The sequence below is a fragment of the Styela clava genome, chromosome 12 (assembly GCF_964204865.1).
Source record: "Styela clava chromosome 12, kaStyClav1.hap1.2, whole genome shotgun sequence".
Taxonomy (NCBI): domain Eukaryota; kingdom Metazoa; phylum Chordata; class Ascidiacea; order Stolidobranchia; family Styelidae; genus Styela; species Styela clava.
Window position 1 is genome coordinate 7,217,017 of NC_135261.1, and position 20,959 is coordinate 7,237,975.

General features: G+C 34.2%; 2 protein-coding genes across 4 annotated transcripts in view; one reads left to right on the plus strand and one right to left on the minus strand.

Annotated features, from left to right (window-relative positions):
- Positions 1–1,373: 1,373 nt before the first annotated feature.
- LOC120329457 (short transient receptor potential channel 4-like) overlaps positions 1,374–20,959 on the minus strand; it is a 50,979-nt gene continuing 31,393 nt past the window's right edge. Inside the window, exons 15-20 of one of the 3 annotated variants that reach the window (XM_039396096.2) lie at positions 10,177–10,332; positions 9,078–9,171; positions 7,170–7,315; positions 5,103–5,233; positions 4,192–4,378; positions 1,374–3,466 (exon numbers count right to left, since the gene is read on the minus strand). In XM_039396096.2, the coding sequence (XP_039252030.2) occupies positions 3,317–3,466; positions 4,192–4,378; positions 5,103–5,233; positions 7,170–7,315; positions 9,078–9,171; positions 10,177–10,332 (864 nt within the window). In that variant the 3' untranslated portion in view covers positions 1,374–3,316. Of the gene's footprint in view, positions 3,467–4,191; positions 4,379–5,102; positions 5,234–7,169; positions 7,316–8,580; positions 8,727–9,077; positions 9,172–10,176; positions 10,333–20,959 lie in introns of those variants that run through there. The other 2 variants (XM_039396095.2, XM_039396097.2) reach the window with 2 other exon arrangements.
- On the plus strand, positions 14,538–20,646 carry LOC120329483 (very long chain fatty acid elongase 4-like). Its single transcript, XM_039396131.2, has 6 exons — positions 14,538–14,676; positions 15,093–15,280; positions 16,745–16,825; positions 17,343–17,514; positions 19,476–19,603; positions 19,676–20,646. Exons 1-6 carry the CDS (start codon positions 14,625–14,627, stop codon positions 19,961–19,963), a joined length of 909 nt encoding a protein of 302 aa, XP_039252065.2. The 5' UTR covers positions 14,538–14,624; the 3' UTR covers positions 19,964–20,646.

Here is a 20,959-nt window from a genome sequence, read left to right on the forward strand (position 1 = left end):
ATCTGATAACAAATTGCGTCGCATGAAAACCACGATGTAAAAATCTCTTAGATCAAAATTATAACCGCTCTTTAACGAAACATACGACTTGATAAAATGTGGTAGATTGTAAGGAGGCGTACGATAGGAAAATAGTAAGATATTTCTTCTAAATATACATAGATTTGAAAATTCCAACAGTGTCATTATTATTTTTAGTTTTAATGTTAACATATTACAGATTCCTCTATTATTGAATCGAGAGTGAAACAAATCACTGGAGTATAACACTGGTACAAAATATCAAACCAACATAATTTCGCGCAGACTGGCAAAAAAACGATTTGCGGACCAGCAGGTGGGACCACTGTTTAACCTGTAGTTAATTATAAATGAAAAGATAAGTACTAAGGACTACTACTCATTCGGATGTAACATGATCGGAAATGCTATAAAACGGAAAATATTATTGGCGCTCGTAACACTGTCACTTAATTGCATTACTAATACCGGTACTGCTGACCAAATGAAATGTTAAGTACCACATGAATGTTCAACCGAGCAATTTTGGCGCCGTTTGGACAATAAATGGTCGAGTTATATCTGAAAATAGGGCAATATACCCGAAGTTGAACTTTTGACACGTGGACACGTGGTACAGTGAGACAAGTGGGACACGTGGTACAAGTAGAACAAGTGGTACACGTGGTCCAAGTGATACACGTGGGCCAAGTGGTACACGAGGTCCAAGTGGTACACGTGGTCCAAGTGGTACACGTGGTACAAGTGGGACGAGTGGTACAGGCGTGACATGTGGTACACGTGGGACAAGTGGGACACGACATTTTGGAGACACCCCCTGCCGACCAGCACAAATTTCACTTTCCAAGGTTTGAATCCTAGTCACTTGTATGCGCATGTTTGACAGAAATTAAGCGACCCCTGAAAATCTGCACGCGACCCCACTGCAAAATTTTGGTGCAATCGCGTTCCACAGTACAGATAAGGAAAAATATAACAAATAACGTTTTAGCGGTCTCCATACCATCTTTGTGTACTGTAAATCAACAGAAAGGCCAATTGTGTTTCCTACAACAAACAACAGCAACAACAAGAAGAAGATTAAAATGAACAATTAGAAAAACGATCCGAATTAATGTCCAATAACCAGTGGTGAAATTCAAAGTTTTTGTTAGCTGTTTTTTTCACAAAAGTTATATTTTTCAGCCAGTTCTGTTACAAACAGAACATTGACAGTAACCAGTAATGCTAAACGGTTTGCTGGTCTCATAAAATTCCGTGAGATAGTTCTATAGAACCGGTGCGAACCGGCTGAATCCCACCACTGCCAATAACAATAAATCAGCTTGATCAATCACAAAACACTGTTACTCTGATAATTATTTTATTCTCGAACATAATAATAAGCATAATATTTTAACATTATAAGTAATAGAAAACCAAGAAATGGCGGGAAACAGATAGAAACGTTAAGAGACTGGTATCAGGCAATGTTTTTGAGAAGTTATTTTATCATTTATAGTTTAGAAATTCTGGATCAATACGTCCCAGCATCAATGATAAAAAAATAGTATTAAGGTTCAATCATGAGTCATATTTGGGGCAAAATTGAAGAAAAAGGTGCAGGTTGAAAAACCGAAAAAAATACATAAGAACTTCAACGCGATTAGAAGAGATCAATAAATTCATTGATATGTATTAAAAGTATACAATATCATTCTCTGAAGCAGTGTTTCTCGAACGGTGAAGCGTAGAATTTTTTTTGTGGGGGGTGGAGCTAATTAAAATTAAAAATATTTCTCATGATTTGATCTTATTTTGGATATTTACGTTCCATTCACGTATTTCCAACGTGTTTTGGAATAAAACATACTTTCGCCTTGCTATTCGTTATTTGTAGCTTATTTTTAGCTAGGTATTTTTGAGGTGGGGGCACGAGACTCGACAAATTCTAAAAAGGGGCGTGGCTCAGAAAGTTTGAGAACCACTGCTCTAAAGAATGATGAAAGACGTTTTCAAGACGTTTTTGACGTCACACGGCAATACTTTGAATAATAGGCAACATTTTGTGGCTTAAGGCAAGATTTTATGTAATACTAATAATGTCCAGCTACGGACTGATTGATATAGCTATAAAATGTTAAAATACTTTGATCATGATCCTAAAAAAAATAATCTCAGAAAAAAGGAAACCCCCCAAAAAAATATATATTTTAAGCATCCATTATATATATTTGTAACAGACTATATATATTTTCCATAACAAACCAACATGAAATACTATGAACTCGATAATTTGGAAATCGTACACAAATGATTACAGCATATCTCATCAGCACCTTTAGTATATCTCACACACAAGTTTATTTCTACAGGAATTAAAAATAAAGACGTTTATTTTCAATTTGCTGGGCTAAGTCTCTAGAAGTTCAATTCAAAAACTTCGGTTTTTAGCAAAATGTCAAAAATCCATAGTTCTTGACGTTATTCCGATTTTTTTTAAAAACTGCTTAATTTTGTAAACTCGTCCAAAATGTTGGAGTTTCTGACTTCATTCGAAATCCTGCGTTCGTGAGGTCATTTTAAACTTCATAAAAATGTCATTCAAAATTTTATCACAATACTCAATTTATTACGCCAGTCAAAGATTTTAGTCTGTGAAACAATAGTTAGTGCCATCAAATTCAATTATTCAGACTGTGATGTCATTACAAATAATTTCAGTTCCTGATGTTATTTGAAATAAAATGTGTCATTTAAAAATGTTTGAAATTTTAAAAATGGTTTTCATTTTAAAGACATAATCAATCAATTAAAACTAGATAAAATTTATAAAAAGTTGATGTCACGGAAAATATGTATTTTAAACTTACAACAATATTTATTGGATACCTAACTTTGTATAATAACACTGCAAATTTGTGACGTCATTGGTGACGTCATATTCGTTTACACAATTTGACTTTCTTCTTATCATTCATGAAACCTCGTGACGTCATTATAGCGAAGTGCATATAAACAGTCCTTCCTAACCATCCTTTCCCAAGGTCTCAGATTTATTTCAAAGAAAAATGAAAGGAGTTTATTTGTTCTGGAAAACACGACTACGCTTTTTTGCAACCGCGTTTACGGGCTAGTTTATCATTAAGTAGCCCGTATACAGATGAAAAATGCACATACAGTGTGCTGATTGGAACATGACATCGCTAAATTATCATAAAACAATTTTTTCTCATTTTCACATTAAACACATTCTCAAGACGTTTTTCAATTTTTGTGCGAACATTTGCGCACAATAATAACCTCACAATAAATATCATATAACCATTTCGCTGTTAAGTACTTTCTTTTTCAGATACCGGATAACAACGAGTCTAAGAACTTTAGAATATCGAGTTTCTCCTTCATTCCACGAACCAGCCAAGCACCGGCCTTGATTGGAGTCAAATCCGGTGCGACGACGTTGCTAAAACAAATATTCAGACGTTTAGAATATTGAATTACACATTTAACGAATGAATAAAAAATTAACAGAAGTGGTTTTGTATTACGCGCGTACAATATAAATGTAGTTGACTTCTCCATGCGGTCACAAAAGTTTCACCAATTTAATTCTGACATGAAACGAATCTAAAATTACTCGATAAAAGCCTTGTTTGGAAAAAAATATAAAACTTTACTCGTTTAGCGCATGGTTATGGAGAAGGAAAAATTTGCAATCGAATCCGACCTCAAGTTAAAGAAATATAACCGAGACTCCGACTCTTATCCGGGTTTAGAAAATATTAGACTCCAATTCCAGCTTAGGGTTAAAAAAATGGTGTGTTTAGTCCTTCTTTAATATATTGCTGAAATTGCTAAATGAGTTTTGACTATGAACAGTTTTGACTTCATTATCACTGTTGTGAGTTTCACATTCTGAATAGTTAGAAAATAGGAGATACGATCCCTGCTTTGACTCAGATGAAAACATGCAAAAAAGGCCTGACCCGGATTTTAAAAGTTGAATTCAATTTAATTTAAATGTTTAATTCTAGGAGTAATTAGGATGCTACGATAGCGTATGCTGTCTACCAAAGAGCAGTCCTAACGATATAAGATGAACCGAATGTAATATTAGGAGATGTTTATAATTTGTTAATGGACATTTGAAACGTATTTTCAAAAAAAAAAATAAGGTTTTTATTTTACCATTCGTATTTGATTCTGTAATCTTCCATCTTCTTCGATAGTATTTGTGTCTTCCCCTCGTCCACAAGATTGGAACTTTTTCATCAATTTATTTGCCAATTGTCGTATTTGTTTTGGTCGTGGAATTAAATTCATGGGTGGAGGCCGATTGATTTCATTTCGAATGAATTTTAACCAAAGTTGCGTCCTGTAAAAATTTTTAAAAGAGTGAGCTAAATCTAGACACATGTAAAATATCAATGAGTTGATTCTAAATATTGGAATAGGCAAAGTTCTGACCAACCGCATATAGGAAGCAGCAACATTTTGTTGGAATTAATCAATTTATTTTTTCATTAGAAATGGGGTTTGAAATTTTAAATGGGGGTCCTCACGCTATAAGATGTACCGAAACCAATTTGTACAATTTTTACAATCGCATATAATACATTCTGTAAACCAGTGATATATTCAAAACTTTTTCTTGTCCATGCAATAAAAGTTTGGTAAAGAGAATATTTTTGCAATGTGCCGTGATTTGCATGACACAAAGTAACTGCGTTGGCAGTTTTATGTTTAGGAACATCCGCCGTAGGCTAAGTAGAGATATACCGATAAATCGATTCCGAGTATCGAGCAATATCGGCAATTTTGTCGGTATCAGAAATTGAATTGGTATGTGCTAAAACAGACCGATATTTTCGCTTTTTCCCAGATTTTTTATCTCATCTAGGAGAGAATATTGGCAATTTTGAATATTGTCTTATCGGTATCGTCGGCTTTTCATTGATATCGGATCGGGATCGATATCGGTATTGGCAAAAAGGTGGTATCGGCACACAAGTTGATTGTGCAATTAATTCAAAACAGAAGAAAGGAGAAAATGAAAACGAGAGAGATATATAACAATTGAAAAAAGAGAGAAATCTTACCGATGAAACTTCCATTCTCTCTCCGCATCGTCGTGAGTTTTCTGAAAGCTGTTGCTCATCATAGCGATCAACATATTCACCAATACTATGATGGCAATAATGTGATACATACATATGATAATTGTTCCCACCTAACAAGAAGTAAAAAATGTTAAGACGGAACTTTTTATTATACTCTATTATTAGACACCAAGTGGACATCTGGATTGTTTTGTTACTATGTGGTTGTTGGCGGTATTCTTTTTCATATAGCTATTGTTGTAAAATATCACTTTTCCCTTTACATACTGGACCAATTACTTTGAAATTTTTAGTCAAAGATTGTTGTTGTCGCTAGAAGGCTAAGGCATTTCTTTCTTGTACTATACTTATTATACTGAAATATGTCCACCTATTGTGTATTTTATACTATATGCTTACTATCTTGCGCAATTATTCTTACATTGTAAAGCCATAACGAAAATGTGCATTATATTCCCGTTTTATGTTCCATCCAAGAACACATCCGTCTCCACGAAAGCTATTTTAATTCTAATTCAACTATGCAACTTGAATAAATAAAAAATTGAAAATACAATATAAAAATACAAAATAAAAAAGTAAATTGTCAATTAGTGTCACGAAATCCATGCAAATTCAAGTCGCATAAAGCATTAAACAAAATTTTCATGCAAATCTCTAAATCGTTTTGTTATTTTGTTTGTTGCTGTTGTGAAAAAAATCGCTTTTCTTTTAATTATTGGACCAATTACTTTAAAATTTTCTGTGGTTAAATATTGTTGTTGTCGCTAGAAGGCTATATATTTGAGCATTTCTTTCTTGTACTATACTTATCATACTGAAATATGCTATTTATCTTGTACTTGATATAGAAAATAAAGTAAATTGTTAATTAGTGTCTCCAAAACCATGCAAACTCAAGCCGCATGAAGCATTAAACAAAATGCATGCAAAAAAGCATGCAGCAGAAACATGATGAATATTAGCAAATAAAAATGAATTGACTTCGAAACAGCCTTTGCTATTCCAGTATTCAAAAAGTCAGTTGTTTAGTCATTTATTATTGATGCAAATAGAAAGAATATAATTCCATTCCACTTCATAATCAAAATTTGTCATTTTGACCTGCATTATTAAAGTGGAAATTGTCAAAATCTATTGCTATTGTTTATAATTTTTGCATCCATCTTATTCAAGCATCATTGCGCAACAGACTATACATTACACGAAAATGCACCCATTGCGCTTTACTAAGAAAACTAAATAGTACATATTTATGATATCAAAATGAAAATTAACATTACAGATATACGAGGTGATTCTTCTTATAAATGAATATTCTCTGGTCTACCTCACACCAAAGCATTTTGTACGGCCGCCTTCTGATAGATTATTGTAAAGTGTAAAAATGTTTCACACTTTTGCAAGAATTCATAAATACCGTGATCTACTTATCCCACTTGACCCACAATTTTTCCATTTGTCAAAGGATGTAGAACAAGGGATGTGTGACATATGCAAGACAAGTCAGCCGACTGTGGAACAATTTTGACAGTGGGACATGTTAGAAAAGTGAGTGAAGGTTGCTTAGAAGATACACCACTGGTTTCGAAACTGCTATGACTCACCGTGACTCCCTTCCGGAGGATTTTGACATTCATGGCCCCCCAGTTTATTATTTCAGTGGCATTTATAGTGTTACTTTGATCGCTAGATTTCAAAATCCAAACTCCAATGAAACTAGAAAGGGGAAGGAATGTGTAAAATCAGCTCTGCGCCTAGCTTTGTGGCTCTCCTCCAACCGCCCTGGGTCCCCGGTAATATGTGGTCCACACCATAATATGTGAAATGGAAATCAGTGGTGCTAGCTACTAAGAGCCCTTCAGCTTCAGGTGACGACCACTGGTCAGTGAAGTGAATAACAATCAAATTTGTCACTTAAAAAATAAATAAACAAACAAAGTTCGAACGCATAAAATTATTTGCAACTAATAACGTAAGAAAAAAATTAATTGAATTTTTTTTAAATAAAATGAACGGATTTTCTTATTTTGGTTGCAAACTGACCACTTCTGCACTTTGGTGTCTTTTGCAAGCATCGTTAATGTCCGTCCACACAGTAGGATTGCCATAACCAAACAGTGTCCAAAACAGTTGCATTAAAGTTTCCCAGAGGGATACCGTGAGCGCATGAGAGTCCTTATCGCCATGGACTGTTCAAAGTTAAAGGGACAGTTACCTCGTAGTTAAATGAAGACATATTTGCTTAATAAAAATTTAAATGTTTATATAAACCTCGTTAAGGTTTTTATAAGAAATATAGAGTAAATCTTTACGTAAGTGTTCATTCGACAGTTGTTCGACAAACATTTACAAACTGCATCGATATATCTATTGATTTTTATGACTTAACCTTGAAAAGCAAATGAATCTCGAAAGACAATACTTACCTCTTTACACAAACGAAATATTCATATTGCTTTTATTTTTGCTTATTGCGCTAGTAAAATTTATGGCGAAGTATATGTACCAATATGGGGGTAACTAATTTTGTTCGTCAACTTAACATCAATTTGTATAAAGGGACTGAAACCTATGGGCAGGGGGTATATTCACTTGGCTAACACAGACAGTCCTCGAACTCGTAATAGACCTAAATTAAGGAAAATCGGAATAAAATTATTGCCTAACTCCTAACCTGTTACACATACTACAGTAGTACCAAATTTATAGATATAATTGTCATTCAACATACGAGATATTCAGTAAAATTGTCTCCATATCAAAATGACTATAAACACTCATTGGCACACGCACACCGAGCAACGCTGATTGCAATGTTATTTGTGTTAGTGATAACCATTAAAATATTAGTGCACGTAATGGTATGTGTGCTGGGATCTCTGTATATTTTAATTTTAAACCATCTGTGTGATCGAAATATTATATATATTAGAAAATGCTATATTTGGACACAAAATGAACTTAAATATCGTTTCGGTAATCTTTTGTTGTTATTATTGTTATTGTTGTTGGGGTGCAATTCCGTCAAATACTGATCAATTCGCTTTCTAATTTTCAGAAGTTAAAATGGAATTACTCGTCAAAAAAATTCTTTTATATAGTTCCGGTGCTTTTTATTCTAAATTTTGATTATTTTAAAATACAAAGCAGCAAGCACAGGTATTTTGCTGGTCAATTACGAAAAGAATTTGTTCGTTTAATGCCCATTTCAGAAAAAAAATGTTGTTTTTACTTTATTGAAAAAAAAAAATCGAATAACCGTTAAATTAAATCTTATACTGCTGTATATAACTTTAGTCCTACTGGTAAATTTTTCATAACAAAGACATGCTTGAAGGCAACATGAAAACGCATCGCCAAGAAAGTTAAATAGTAGTTGCATGAGAAAAGTATTATTCTACACGTGAGCTGTATACGACGTGCAGTCGTGCATACATTATTACGTACGACTGACCACTTCAGTGAAAAGATATTCATTGTCAGGGCAATCAGTTCCCATGTTGTCCTTAAAAACTTGCGAATATCCGAACAAAGTCCAAAACATCGAAGTAAATATTCCTTGTAACGTTGTTATTACCATCTCTTGTTCGTCATTCGTATCTTTCGACCGGTGTCGAATAAAATGACATTTGTTTATACAATCATACTTGTACCATGGATATAAAATATACGGCCAGGTCAGAGTACATTAAAGACTTTTCCCCATAAATAGTCGGTCCTTGATTATTAAGTTTTATGCCCCACAAAATGTTGCTGGCAACACCTGGCAACAAAACCAAATATTCGACTAAATCAAACCCTGGGGAAAAAAATTCAGAATATGGCAAGAGGATATACAAATTATTCTCTCATTTGTTCGGATTCTAAATTTTACTAAGCAAATATATTAAAAAATTTTTTTTTATTTAAGGTATGTCAAACGGTGAGAAGCATTTACAAATGTAGTCTTACCTTTGCATGGTATACATTCCTCGGGCATTTGTCCTGTTGCTATAGTTGATGTCGTTGACGAATTATCTGAGGTCAGGGTTGCAATTGTTGTCATCTAAATATAATTTGTATTCATTCTATATATATATATATAAGTTTTGTCAGAACAACGAATTCATCAATTGCTCCAGCTTAATTAAAGTCACGACGTCATGAACAACAAATAATATGTAAAAGCTTGTTGGAGCCACTTGGAGGACAAAGTTAATAAATTCCGGGCTATGGTCAGGATCTTTACTGAAATGCCTTTTCCGCTAGATCAAGGGTTTTCAACTTTTTTCCTGTTAATTACCCCCGGGTCATAATCAACCCGAACAATCAACCCGAACCTCGTAAACAGACACCGAACAAAGTTGTAATATATTGACTAAAATTTTTTAAATTGTATTGTAAGTGATATAAACGAAAGTATTTATTCTATTTATACACGCATTTTCCTCTGGTAGTGAAGGATAATAAATTTAGCAACACATGAAAACTCAACTTCCATCCAAGTACCCCCGAAAATCTTCCTGCGAACCCCAGGCTGAGAACCCTTGCCCTAGATCATATAGGTTTGCGCGGCTTAGGTATAAAATTAAACAATCCACTATATATAGATAACATTCTGAGCATTACTACCAATAGTAAAATTATGAGAACTTGTTAGATTAAAGATCAACGAGTATAAAGAAAAAATAGTTAATTTTAGAATTTTATCAGTTAAAAATATCTAAAAAAGGGAGTACATATTTTACGTTGTTCCAAATATTGTATTTTTGGTAAAAATCGGCTGAGGAACCAAGATCAGAGATGAATACAAGTTACAACTCAAAATGGTGATGAGATAACACAGATTTCCTTTCAGAACCAAAAGTTAGTTAGTGTTTTCCTTATGAATTTCCAATCGGATTTTGGAGCATTTCGTCCAATTTCTATTGTAATACGCTTATAGTTTATGGACTTATAAAATAGTCATCAATTCTGCTTCGAATTGATGTTGGTTGGATTATGAGTGGAGACTTGGTAAGGAGGTGAAATGTCATCCAACAGATGGGGCTATAGATTATATTCATCTTACCGTTTTAGGATTACACTTTTTCATGTCACAGTAACAACCCTTCGACTCTCCAAACGGAGCGTATAGCTCTGTAATTCCACTTCCGAATGCAAGATAAATAATGAAGAAAATCACAAGAAATCGAATTGCATCTCTCGTCATCAAATCCAGAGATACCTGGGAAAATGTTAGAATGAATTAAAGTTTTTCTTTTTAAAAGACCGATCGAATTTTGCTACGGAATGGAGGTTTACGCAGACTTCGAGACTTCGAAACAAATCTCTGATCCCGTTACGTAATCCTCACTAGTTTCCTCGAAGCAAGTTGTCAAGCCGTTGCCAAAAGTGTAAATATTACTTTATGGGTGTTGCAAGTAGGTTACTGCTTCGTTATAAACAAACAGTAAGTGAATGGGACTTGAGAAGCTTAAATTAAATGTGTCTGGAAATAATCAGTGCGGGCAAGAATTTCACACATAGTACGAATTTAGAAATCAGAATTAGAATTGCACTTTTATGAATTAGTGGCATTTTTCCACCACTGGGAATCTGAACACTTCTTCCTGTCTTTGATAGTGTTTTGAGATAACATATTCGTAAGCTGAGTATAATAAGTGTCTAGTGTAGTACTTTTAGTGGTTGTGGCGTAACAATTTGTGCATATGTCATTCCTAACCCCTACCTGATTACGTCATTCAAAAAATGACATCCCTACGACGTCACATTCACATGAATACGAGAAAGATAGCTAGCTGGCTTTAGTGAGGTCGTTGTCGCAGACGCCACTACGGGCGATTATCGCTATACTTTGACAAGCTCTATTACGTCATTGTGACGTAACAGTGATGTAATTTTTGAATGATGTAGGCAGATGGGGTCAGGAATTACATATCCAAAAATATTTATGCCGCGCCCACCAGAGGTACTGAACTACACTAGACCCCGAATATGAAAATTTTCTGTCATAACAATCTTATTAAATATCAAAAGAAATGTACTGTAAACAATTAAGACGGAAATGGGCACATAGTTCCATTGTACGGTATTCACTTGCACGTCTGCTATGAGTATTTGTACCGGTACAACTAGTACAGTACAGCTTTTTCATGTTTTTTTTTTTTCAAATTTGATCATGCTTGGTCACTTGTTTACTGCTATTTGAATTGATATGACAACAGGAAATGATGTCATCCGGTTCATATCGTGAGGATTGGCGCTGTGATCGATTAGATGAAAACCCGAATGCCACGTGACATGGTCTTTTATTATTTGTATAAAACTCAAAGCATGGAAGATGCCCAAGTGGCATTAGTCGTGACATATTGCAGCGCGTATCAATTGCGCGCGAAACTTCAGTCGTTTGGATTAGCTACGCGCCTGTGGCAGCAGGAAGTCGATTTGGCAAAGAGTTCTCTCAAGCGTATACGACGCAATTATATTTAAACTCCCTCGGGGTAGCAAGTCAGTCGCTTTAGTGAGCGTACAATAACGCCGGCGTCGAAAAACCGTGACGAGATGGCTTATACTTTGCGAATTAACTGGTACTTCAGTATGACTTATACTCAGTCTGAAAGGGAAAGACAAATGGAGTTAGTTAGCATAAAGGGCGTGGTAGAATCGTTGCGTCAAACTATTTTCCGTTGCATAGATTCAGATATGAGGTTACATACGGTAAAAAGGGGATTTTCTAGCCTAAGTTTTTCATTTTAAGGACGCCAGGAGGTGTAGAGCTGTTATCGTGCGGTACTCGATTGAAAGTGTTTGCTACACGATACATACCTCGAAGACCATAGTCTCATTGAGGTTGGTTAGATCAAAAATCAGGGATAAACCATATAGTCTATAATCTATTTATATGGTCTTCATACCAACTGGCAAAATGGTATTTTCAGTATTATGTCAGAGGCAGTTTATACGAAAAAGCCTCTAAGTAACTGAAACTTCTCTCTCAAAATACTAAATTTGATCAATTATTGATGCAGTAGTAAAATGTTTAGGATGTGTATTAGCCAGTATTTCCCCAGGAACCAAACACATACAACCAAAGTACTCAATTGACGGTTCAAATCAGTACAGTGTATATGTAGCGATATACAATCGAAAGCGAGGAACATAACGTTCTAATCATGACTATATGCTATCATTTCCTCATCCGCGATTTCCCATTTAATTAAACACATAGATGTACAATGCGTTGCATACACTTTGAAACGGCGATTTCAATACACACACAGGGCAGATAGAAAGCCCGTCTTTTCAGCCAGCACGTAAGAACAACACTTGTCTACTTTAAGTGGTATCTCAAGTTAGACATTAAGTTGATATGGATTTGAAGAAATTGCAAACAATCAGACTCGTGCCATGATTGAAATGTGCTATCTGATTTAAATATTTTATTTCTCGAAGATATTCTGCAAAATTAGTATATATATCTGTTAGAAGTTAAAAGCGGCTGAGTTGGATTACGAATTTCATGGATGGTAGGAATATATCAGTTTCACTACATTTGCAGTGATTGTGTTGGTTTACCGTGATATGGTTCAGACTTATAAATATACTGAAGAACCACTTGACAGAAATAATGTATAAAACTAACAGAACGTTATGCTGAATTAAACTGTAATTCACATCTTGAACCAGTACGAATTGAATACCGACAAAAAGCTCAATTTTACGATACGTGTATTTGCGTGACTATCTATGTAAATAAAAATCGTGCGATCAGATTCTGAATTTCGCAATTTCTTTCAATAGCCCCACTCTTCATTTCACGACTTTGGTATCCTTGGTCATTATCTTTACATCAACTCGTATCTACGTTTTACAATTGGCCGATTGTATCGGTCAAAAAGCGACAAAATAGTTAATAATCTGTGGAATGAGTAAATGAAGGAAGTCTGACACATACACCATAGACATTATATATATTCTTTCAATTGTACCGCGCGTTCGCTATCAATATTTTATATATCAAAACAGAGCAGGCGGTATACTAAAAGTCAGTAATATTTCAATTGCATGGCGAGCATGGGATTAATGTTATGTGAAAATAAGCTACAAAATTAGCTCTCATCGTACCTAGAATATACAATAAAATGGCGAATTTGGACAATCCGACCAAATCTCGTAATGACGAGCTCAAACGAAACCCGAACTTGAAATCCTTTAAGCTCAGAGCTAAACTTAGAGGATGGATTAGTCTGCTTATTAAGTGAGCCTCGGCACTGAAGTCATATTTTTAACCTGACTTTTATTACAATGCTTCATGAAGCTTCTTATTCCTCGTTCATGTGAATTGCTGATTGTTTTGTGCTAAAGTTTTTATCAAGATTCTTGTAGTTGAGATGGATAGAAATACACACGTAATACAATAATTCCCTGAAATGGATCTTTCTGTTATGAACAGTATCCGATAAAGGTGATTTTTAATAGCTACAGAGCATAGCAGACAGAAAAGTAGTCAAAAGTACTGAAGTCCGTCTTTAATTGCGTGACATATTAACAGGGTTTTGTCATCGATACGAATCTAAAAATAGAACATCCATAGAACAAAATGTATTCATGTCAGTGCAACAAGTGACTGATCATACTTTGCACTAAAAGGATTTGCCCCAGCAGTTCCTCTATTCTTAGTAACTATCTGTTCCATCTAACCACAGCTCACTTTAGCACTTCTAAGTTCACTTTCATTTACGTCATGAATGCACGTAGCTATAAATGGGGTTCTAATAACATTTCCAGCGAATCAATCATTCGAATTGACCAATCTAAGTGCCTCGTATAAGAATTCTACTTTAGGGGTGAAACAAAAATAAGGCAGCCCTGAATATTAAGCTAGTGTTATGATATTTCAAAGTCACACAATTACTGGACAGTAATCGGAGAAAACCGAGGGCGGGATTGAAACCCAGCCTCCAGAAATGCATATAAAATTATAATAACACAATCAAATCAACTATGATTTCTTATGGTTCTAACGCTTGGAGGATACAGCCAAAAGAGATAGTTGTAAAATATGTGATATAACTATCAGTCGAGATGCGCGCAACTAACCTTTACTTGCCCTATGTCTTTGCGCAAGTGGATCCGTATAATGCAAAAATGCTGTAGCAAAAATATAAATCTGACTATTATAATTGATTTGAGAGTCTTGTTGCACACTAACGCAAATGTATTTCTATGACGTATCGTCTGGCCAGGGTGTGATATATAATATAATTCTTTGTTCGTTAGATGATTGACCATGAGGTCGCCACTTCGTCAACATATTTTCGTACTGTCCATCGCTGCTCTGCTAATTACTAATTAGAATGTCACACTGAAAGAGCTATGTTTTAATTTTCTTTCGCCTTCTTGTCCAACTAATCCCCCTTGAATTCATAAGGTTAATAATACACATCATTTTTTGAATTCTTAGATTATTTTGTATAATTTATAGTCCAATTATATTATATTTCCTCTCAAAGAAAAATGTGGGATGATATAGTTGCAGCATATCGTACAGCAGTGGACGAGAGAGCAGGTGAGTGTCCAGGAAAAATTATTATCAAAATAGGGTTTTCCTGAATTATGCGTACCAAGATGGCGAACACCGGAACGTAGTATGTGTACCAGGTTAGGGTTAGGCCATAATTTTAGGTACAAATACTACGGGAGTCACTTGGCTAGTCCCTGGTCTGATACCCTGAGAGAGATATTTGTGGCTGAATGTCCATCGAATTGCGCTATTCATTGTGGCAAAAGTATCGAACAGTGATACAGTGCAGACTTGCTTTATATGGCAGTTAAATAGAGAATAGACCACAGTGTTAAATGGCGTTTCGGACCATTTATCCATTTCTAGTTTTCTCAATTAGTTACGGATCACCGACAAGAAATCTCGGGGCTTCTCAGAGTCACAGTTCTGTCCGATAAGAAATACAAATAATTTCTTTTCAGATCCACGAACAAGTGAATGGCCTCTCGTTTACAGTCCATGGTGGCCTATTGGGATTGGAATTGTTTACAATTTATTTTGTTGGAATGCAAGAAAAATCACATCAAATCTTCCAGCATATGGAATGAGAAAAATTATAGTTTTTTATAATTTTGTGATGGTGCTCCTTTCATTATATATGACATATGAGGTGGGTAAAATCTTCCTACATTTTTATATATTTTCTCAGTTCAAATCGGCGTGGTCACAGGTCCATATATTGCGTTGTTCCCAATGTTAGTATGATACAGATAAATGCGTGATTCTTGGATATTTCTTAGAAAAACTACTTCAAACAAGAATTTAGTTTTAAGTGTAGTTTTAGGATGTTTGCTCGTCTGGTAATCTTATTTATGACGTCATGAATAGTTATTTGATATCTAATTAACAATACTGTGCGAGGGCAGTGATTGAGTAGTTATGTTTATCCGAAGTTTTATTTAGCGACCATAAAAACACTACATATCGTTCAGTATTTGGTCATAATATTGGGTTGAAAGATTTCATAAAATTCAATTTTTTTTTTAAAAGGGTAGGAACCATTATACTATAGAAGCATATGAATAACTTCAAGAATCCGTGGAATAAAAATCGCACTTGTTCAAATGGCGTTTCGGACCATTTATCCATTTCTAGTTTTCTCAATTAGTTACGGATCACCGACAAGAAATCTCGGGGCTTCTCAGAGACACAATTCTAGCCGATAAAAAATAAGAATAATTTAATCATAAATAACCTAAAAGCCGTTTCACCCTAAACTTCTTCTGAATTATGCGTAGGAGGTTGAGGCGTGTTTAGCACACAAGAAAATACAATGTACTCGCTGATGCGTTAAACAAAATCAACCAAACGTTATAAATAAATGCTATGGTTTACCTTCACCACTCACGAAAATTGTTCCCCGCTTTATATTAATCGTAAATTCCGGAGATGCTGCGGAAGTATGGGCCATGACAGGCTTTGTGAAGTGAACTATTTTTTTGTGATTGTTTACACTTGGTTTAAGTCAAACTTGGGTTAAATACAAAAAAGACATTCATTAAAGAGAAATTTTATGCGTAACTGACGTATCTGGTTTAAATAAAATTTGGTGAGGGGCTTGGTCAAAAATATAGGCAAACGGGTATTCTAAAAATAAAAATTGAAAAAAGTTTTCATCTACAAATCACATCTCATGTCATTGCCACTAATATGCTAACCTCTTACTAAACCTCTTATATGCTCAAGTGTTTCGGTATGTTTGATTTTCTCAATTAATAATTAGAGCAAAAAAATACTTTCTCGTTCATTGGTTGAAATAGTAGATGGTGATGGGAAAATTCGTCCGATAAATCTTCACCGGTCTTTTGCGACCTCGATTCATGTTTAAATAGAGCAAGCGTTTTCAGTTTCTTCTTCTTTTTTGAATTTTAAACTCCTTCATTTCACAGTTTCGGAAAATAAATCAGCTATTGTTTTTCATAATATGTAATCAATTGTGATTGTGTGGGAAACAGACAAACAACAATTATTTTGACAAATATCCGACACATACATCTTGAAATTATTGATTTTTTCTCTTACAAATATATGATAATATGATCGTGTTTCAACGTTTTACATTTTTGTTTTACAGTTTTTCGTCACAGCATATCTTTCAAGTTACAACCTAGCATGCCAGCCTGTCGATTACTCCAATCATCCGCTAGCTATACGGGTGAGATATTTTATAATGAAGTCGAATACTGTAAATCTCAAAGAAAAATCTAAAAAATGGTTGGTCGAGCAGTGTCCAATAAAAACCCCATTCAATTTGTAAATTTTTATTGGACACGGAGTGTAAATATGAATTGTTTGGTACTCCCGAAGTATGTGAACCAGGATGGCGGACACCGGAACGTAGTATGTGTACCAGGTTATGGTTAGGCCTTAATTTTATTCCAATTTTCCTTATTTTAGTTATATTACGAGTTCAGGGACTAGCCAAGTGACTCCGTAGTATTGTTCCTGAAATTATTGCCTAACCATAACCTGGTACACATACTACGTTCCGTTGTCCGCCATCTTGGTTCACACACGTCGGGAGTACCGATTGTTATGATGAAGTTTTGTTATGAAAAATCCATTTTTTTCGCAACCATCGGATTTCAAATGTTCACTACATAAAAATGCTTATACCTCTGCAGCTAGTTAGTTATTAGGCCTTCAAATATTTCTAATTTATATTCCTACAGATGGCAAAAGTATGTTGGTGGTATTACTTTTCAAAATACATTGAATTGATGGAAACAGTATTTTTTGCACTGAGAAAAAAATATAATCAAATATCTGTGCTTCACGTTTATCATCATACATCAATGCTGTGTATATGGTGGATGGGAATCAAATACGTTGCTGGAGGACAATGTAAGTATAATTTTACTATAAATATACTATAAAATAAGGGTGTCTTCAATAGTCGAAAATTGGTGACATCATTCGATGAAGTCATATTTTGTATTCTACGGCAATGGGCAAATCGCCGTGACGGCTTGAGAGAGCCCTTAAAATATAGTGTGACGTCATAATAATTTCCCAAGATCCAAGAAAATGTGTTATGAGACGCCATAGGAGAGCCCCTTGAATGTAGTGTGACGTCATAATAAATATCCCAGATTCAAGAAAATGTTTTATGACGTCATTGATGAATTTTTTTAAATTTGCGTCAATTATAAAATTGAGATGATAAGAACGTATATTTGGTAATAACATTTAAAAACAAGTTGAGAAGCTTAAAGCTGTGATAAAACGTCAAAAGCGTGAATTCGTGACCTACACCCAAACACAACAATTTGGTGTATGAATGAACCACGCCTTTTCCATTTAGGACATGTCGCGACTATTCAGTACCAGAATCATATATAAACGTTGTTTAACCAGACTAGCTTCGACTCTATTGATTCAACCTAGATTTTATTTGATTAGTCCTGGTGTGCAAATATAGGTAATACAAATCACCATTGTGGGAAAGGTGAAAAATAGTAAACCGCGCTCAGAAACTATTTACCCAAATTCGAAACGGTATAATTAGCAATTTATTCACTCCAATAAAAGTGGGATCTGTATAAAAAAGGTAAAGCGAATTCCGAAATTATGCGTACTCGTCCGAAACGACCTGGCTTAGTAAACGTTAATTCTGCATAAAAGAAATATATGTAAGTTTAGGTCCGAAATTGTAATTCTTTGCCCAAAACTATATTTTGCGAAGCGTAACGAAAACGTGAGGCATCAAAGTTTTACAGCTTTCTGAAACTATTAATTTTACCATGAGCTTACTCAGGCCCAAGGATGCAAATACCAAATTAATTCACTATTCATACCTGTGTCACGCATGGCTATAATAAATTAGGTAAAACATGTATGGTCCAACACTGCCTAAATCAGATAGAAACAAAAAATGTTTTTTATGACTAATATGTTACTATGAATATTACTAGAACACACATGGTTACAAATAGGTACAAAATTATGTGCAAACAACTAAGAATAACGTGACATTACTTGATTGATTAATTGTAGTGTATGGCAAATTTAGGGAATATTGGCTCAAAGAAAATTATCCCCAAAAAATAGTAACTCCAGTTTTATGAATCTTTAAAAACCTTGATAATCAGTTAGTTTCTTCAGACTTTCGTTAGTTCGTGTCACTCAATGTCGGAATAAACATACACAGTAATAAAAGTATAATAATGATATGTTTTAACAATAACTTTGCCATTAGAATAGTAATCCAATAAATAAACGTAACATTTATAAAACGTATAATAATTATGTTATTGACTTAAATAGGTGCGCCAGACGATATTCTTTGTTATATTTTGCTATGAAACTGAACGCTTGAGTATGAGAACATCTAGTCATAAAAGGCTTGCTATTCCCTTGTTTAGAAGTTGAGTGTCTGAATCGGGATATAAATACTGATAAATTTAAGTGAATATGCTGAAATTTTCTAACAAATTTACGACTATTTTCTCCTTCTCATATGACTAAGCCAATATTAGTGTTTGTGAAAGGGGCGGTAAATTTTACAATATGTCCGGGTTGCGGTATATTATACACAAAAAACTTTTTCAATTCATAAGCACTTCCCTTATTTCCCGCTATTTCTACGAAATGGTATGGTTATGATAAAAAAATAATTACGATTTGATACTTTATATGATAATATTCACCCTAATTTTGCTGTTTCATTTTAAATTACGGTAACGCCTTTTTAGAAAATCTGGAAATACTTTATTACCGTACCGTATATATACCGATGTGCGACATTGGTTTCGATATATTTGAGTATTGTTTCCTCATTCATGTTTATTCTGCTTTACTTGCAGCATTTCTCTTCGGATTGATCAATTCATTTGTCCACGCCATAATGTACACTTACTACGGATTGAGCGCAATTGGACCTCACATGCAAAAATATCTTTGGTGGAAGAAATACATCACAGTGATACAACTTGTGAGTATTGCGTAATAATTACTTGTTTATTCATTCATTTTGACGTCATATAAATATTTCCTTTTTTTGCAGAGTCAATTTTTCATTCTCGCCTGGCATTCGACTAACAATCTGAAAGTCAATTGTGAATTCCCAACCTGGCTGAATAAGGTGTTGTTTGTGTATGCTATTACACTTGGAGTCTTCTTTTTAAATTTCTATTTCCAAACTTACTGGCTCAAAAAGAAAAGTTCGGTAGCCCAAACCGCGGGAAAAAATGGCAAAGAAGTAATCAGCAACGGAAAAATGAAGAATGGAGACACCACTAGTCAGAATGGACATTATAAAATACACGACTTACAGGCGCGAAAGAGAAACTAAAAACAAATTTAGATAATTTTTGAGACAATGAAAAAATTATATTATTAGATCATACATAGACAAGGAACTTCATTTACAGTTATGGCCATATTTAATTCTTATCGTCACTTTTAAGATTTAGCATGAACTATTTCCACATTCTTTGCAATAAGTTCAATCCCTTTTTGGTTAAAACTAAAAGTATCTGCTATTGTAATAAAACAAAATAGTTTTTTTTAGAATACGATCAATTCAAGTCAAAATTTATATCCAATTTTTCAACAAATTTTCTAATATTTTCAACAATTTCCGAAAAATTGTATTATTTTCCAATTGTGTGCTTGTTATCTATCGTCTGTATTTCATAATTAGAAATAATTAAATCATTCACATTCAATTGTGTTTTCATAATTTATATCTTCAAGGCAATTTTGGTTCTGACTTGAATATTCCGGTTTGAGCCGGTTTTGCTACTTTTATAATGAGTTAGTCCACTTGCAACTAAAATATGTCAAAATTTTGTGAAGTAATTTCAATTTTTCAATTTTTTCTCACAGTTTAGTCAAGCTCTGTTAATTAAATAAAGAATGAATCTTTCAGTTTTGTCATAGAAAATTGTTTTATATTGATTTTAATTTGTGAGATGTAATCGTTTTCTTTGTAATTTTGGTACGGAATATAACTCAGGATGATTTTTAAGAATATTTTCACACTATTCTCTCAAAAAGATAGGAAAGGTACTGAGCGGCTACACCAAATAAGATTTAGGTGGGATTATTGTTAAACAATCGTTTAATAGGTTCGAAGACTAGGACTGTCAATTTATAGCAGCCGTCGGAAACCGATTTAAACCTAAAGCGCTTTAAAAAACACAAATTTTTAGCAATTGAAATTCATCACAACTCATATTAATTAAAAAAAAACGCTCGAATGTATGGACACGGAGGCCAAAACAAAGAAGTATCGAATCTTTTACAGTAGGCCCTACCGGTAGTCTGACCACCAGATCACGAAACC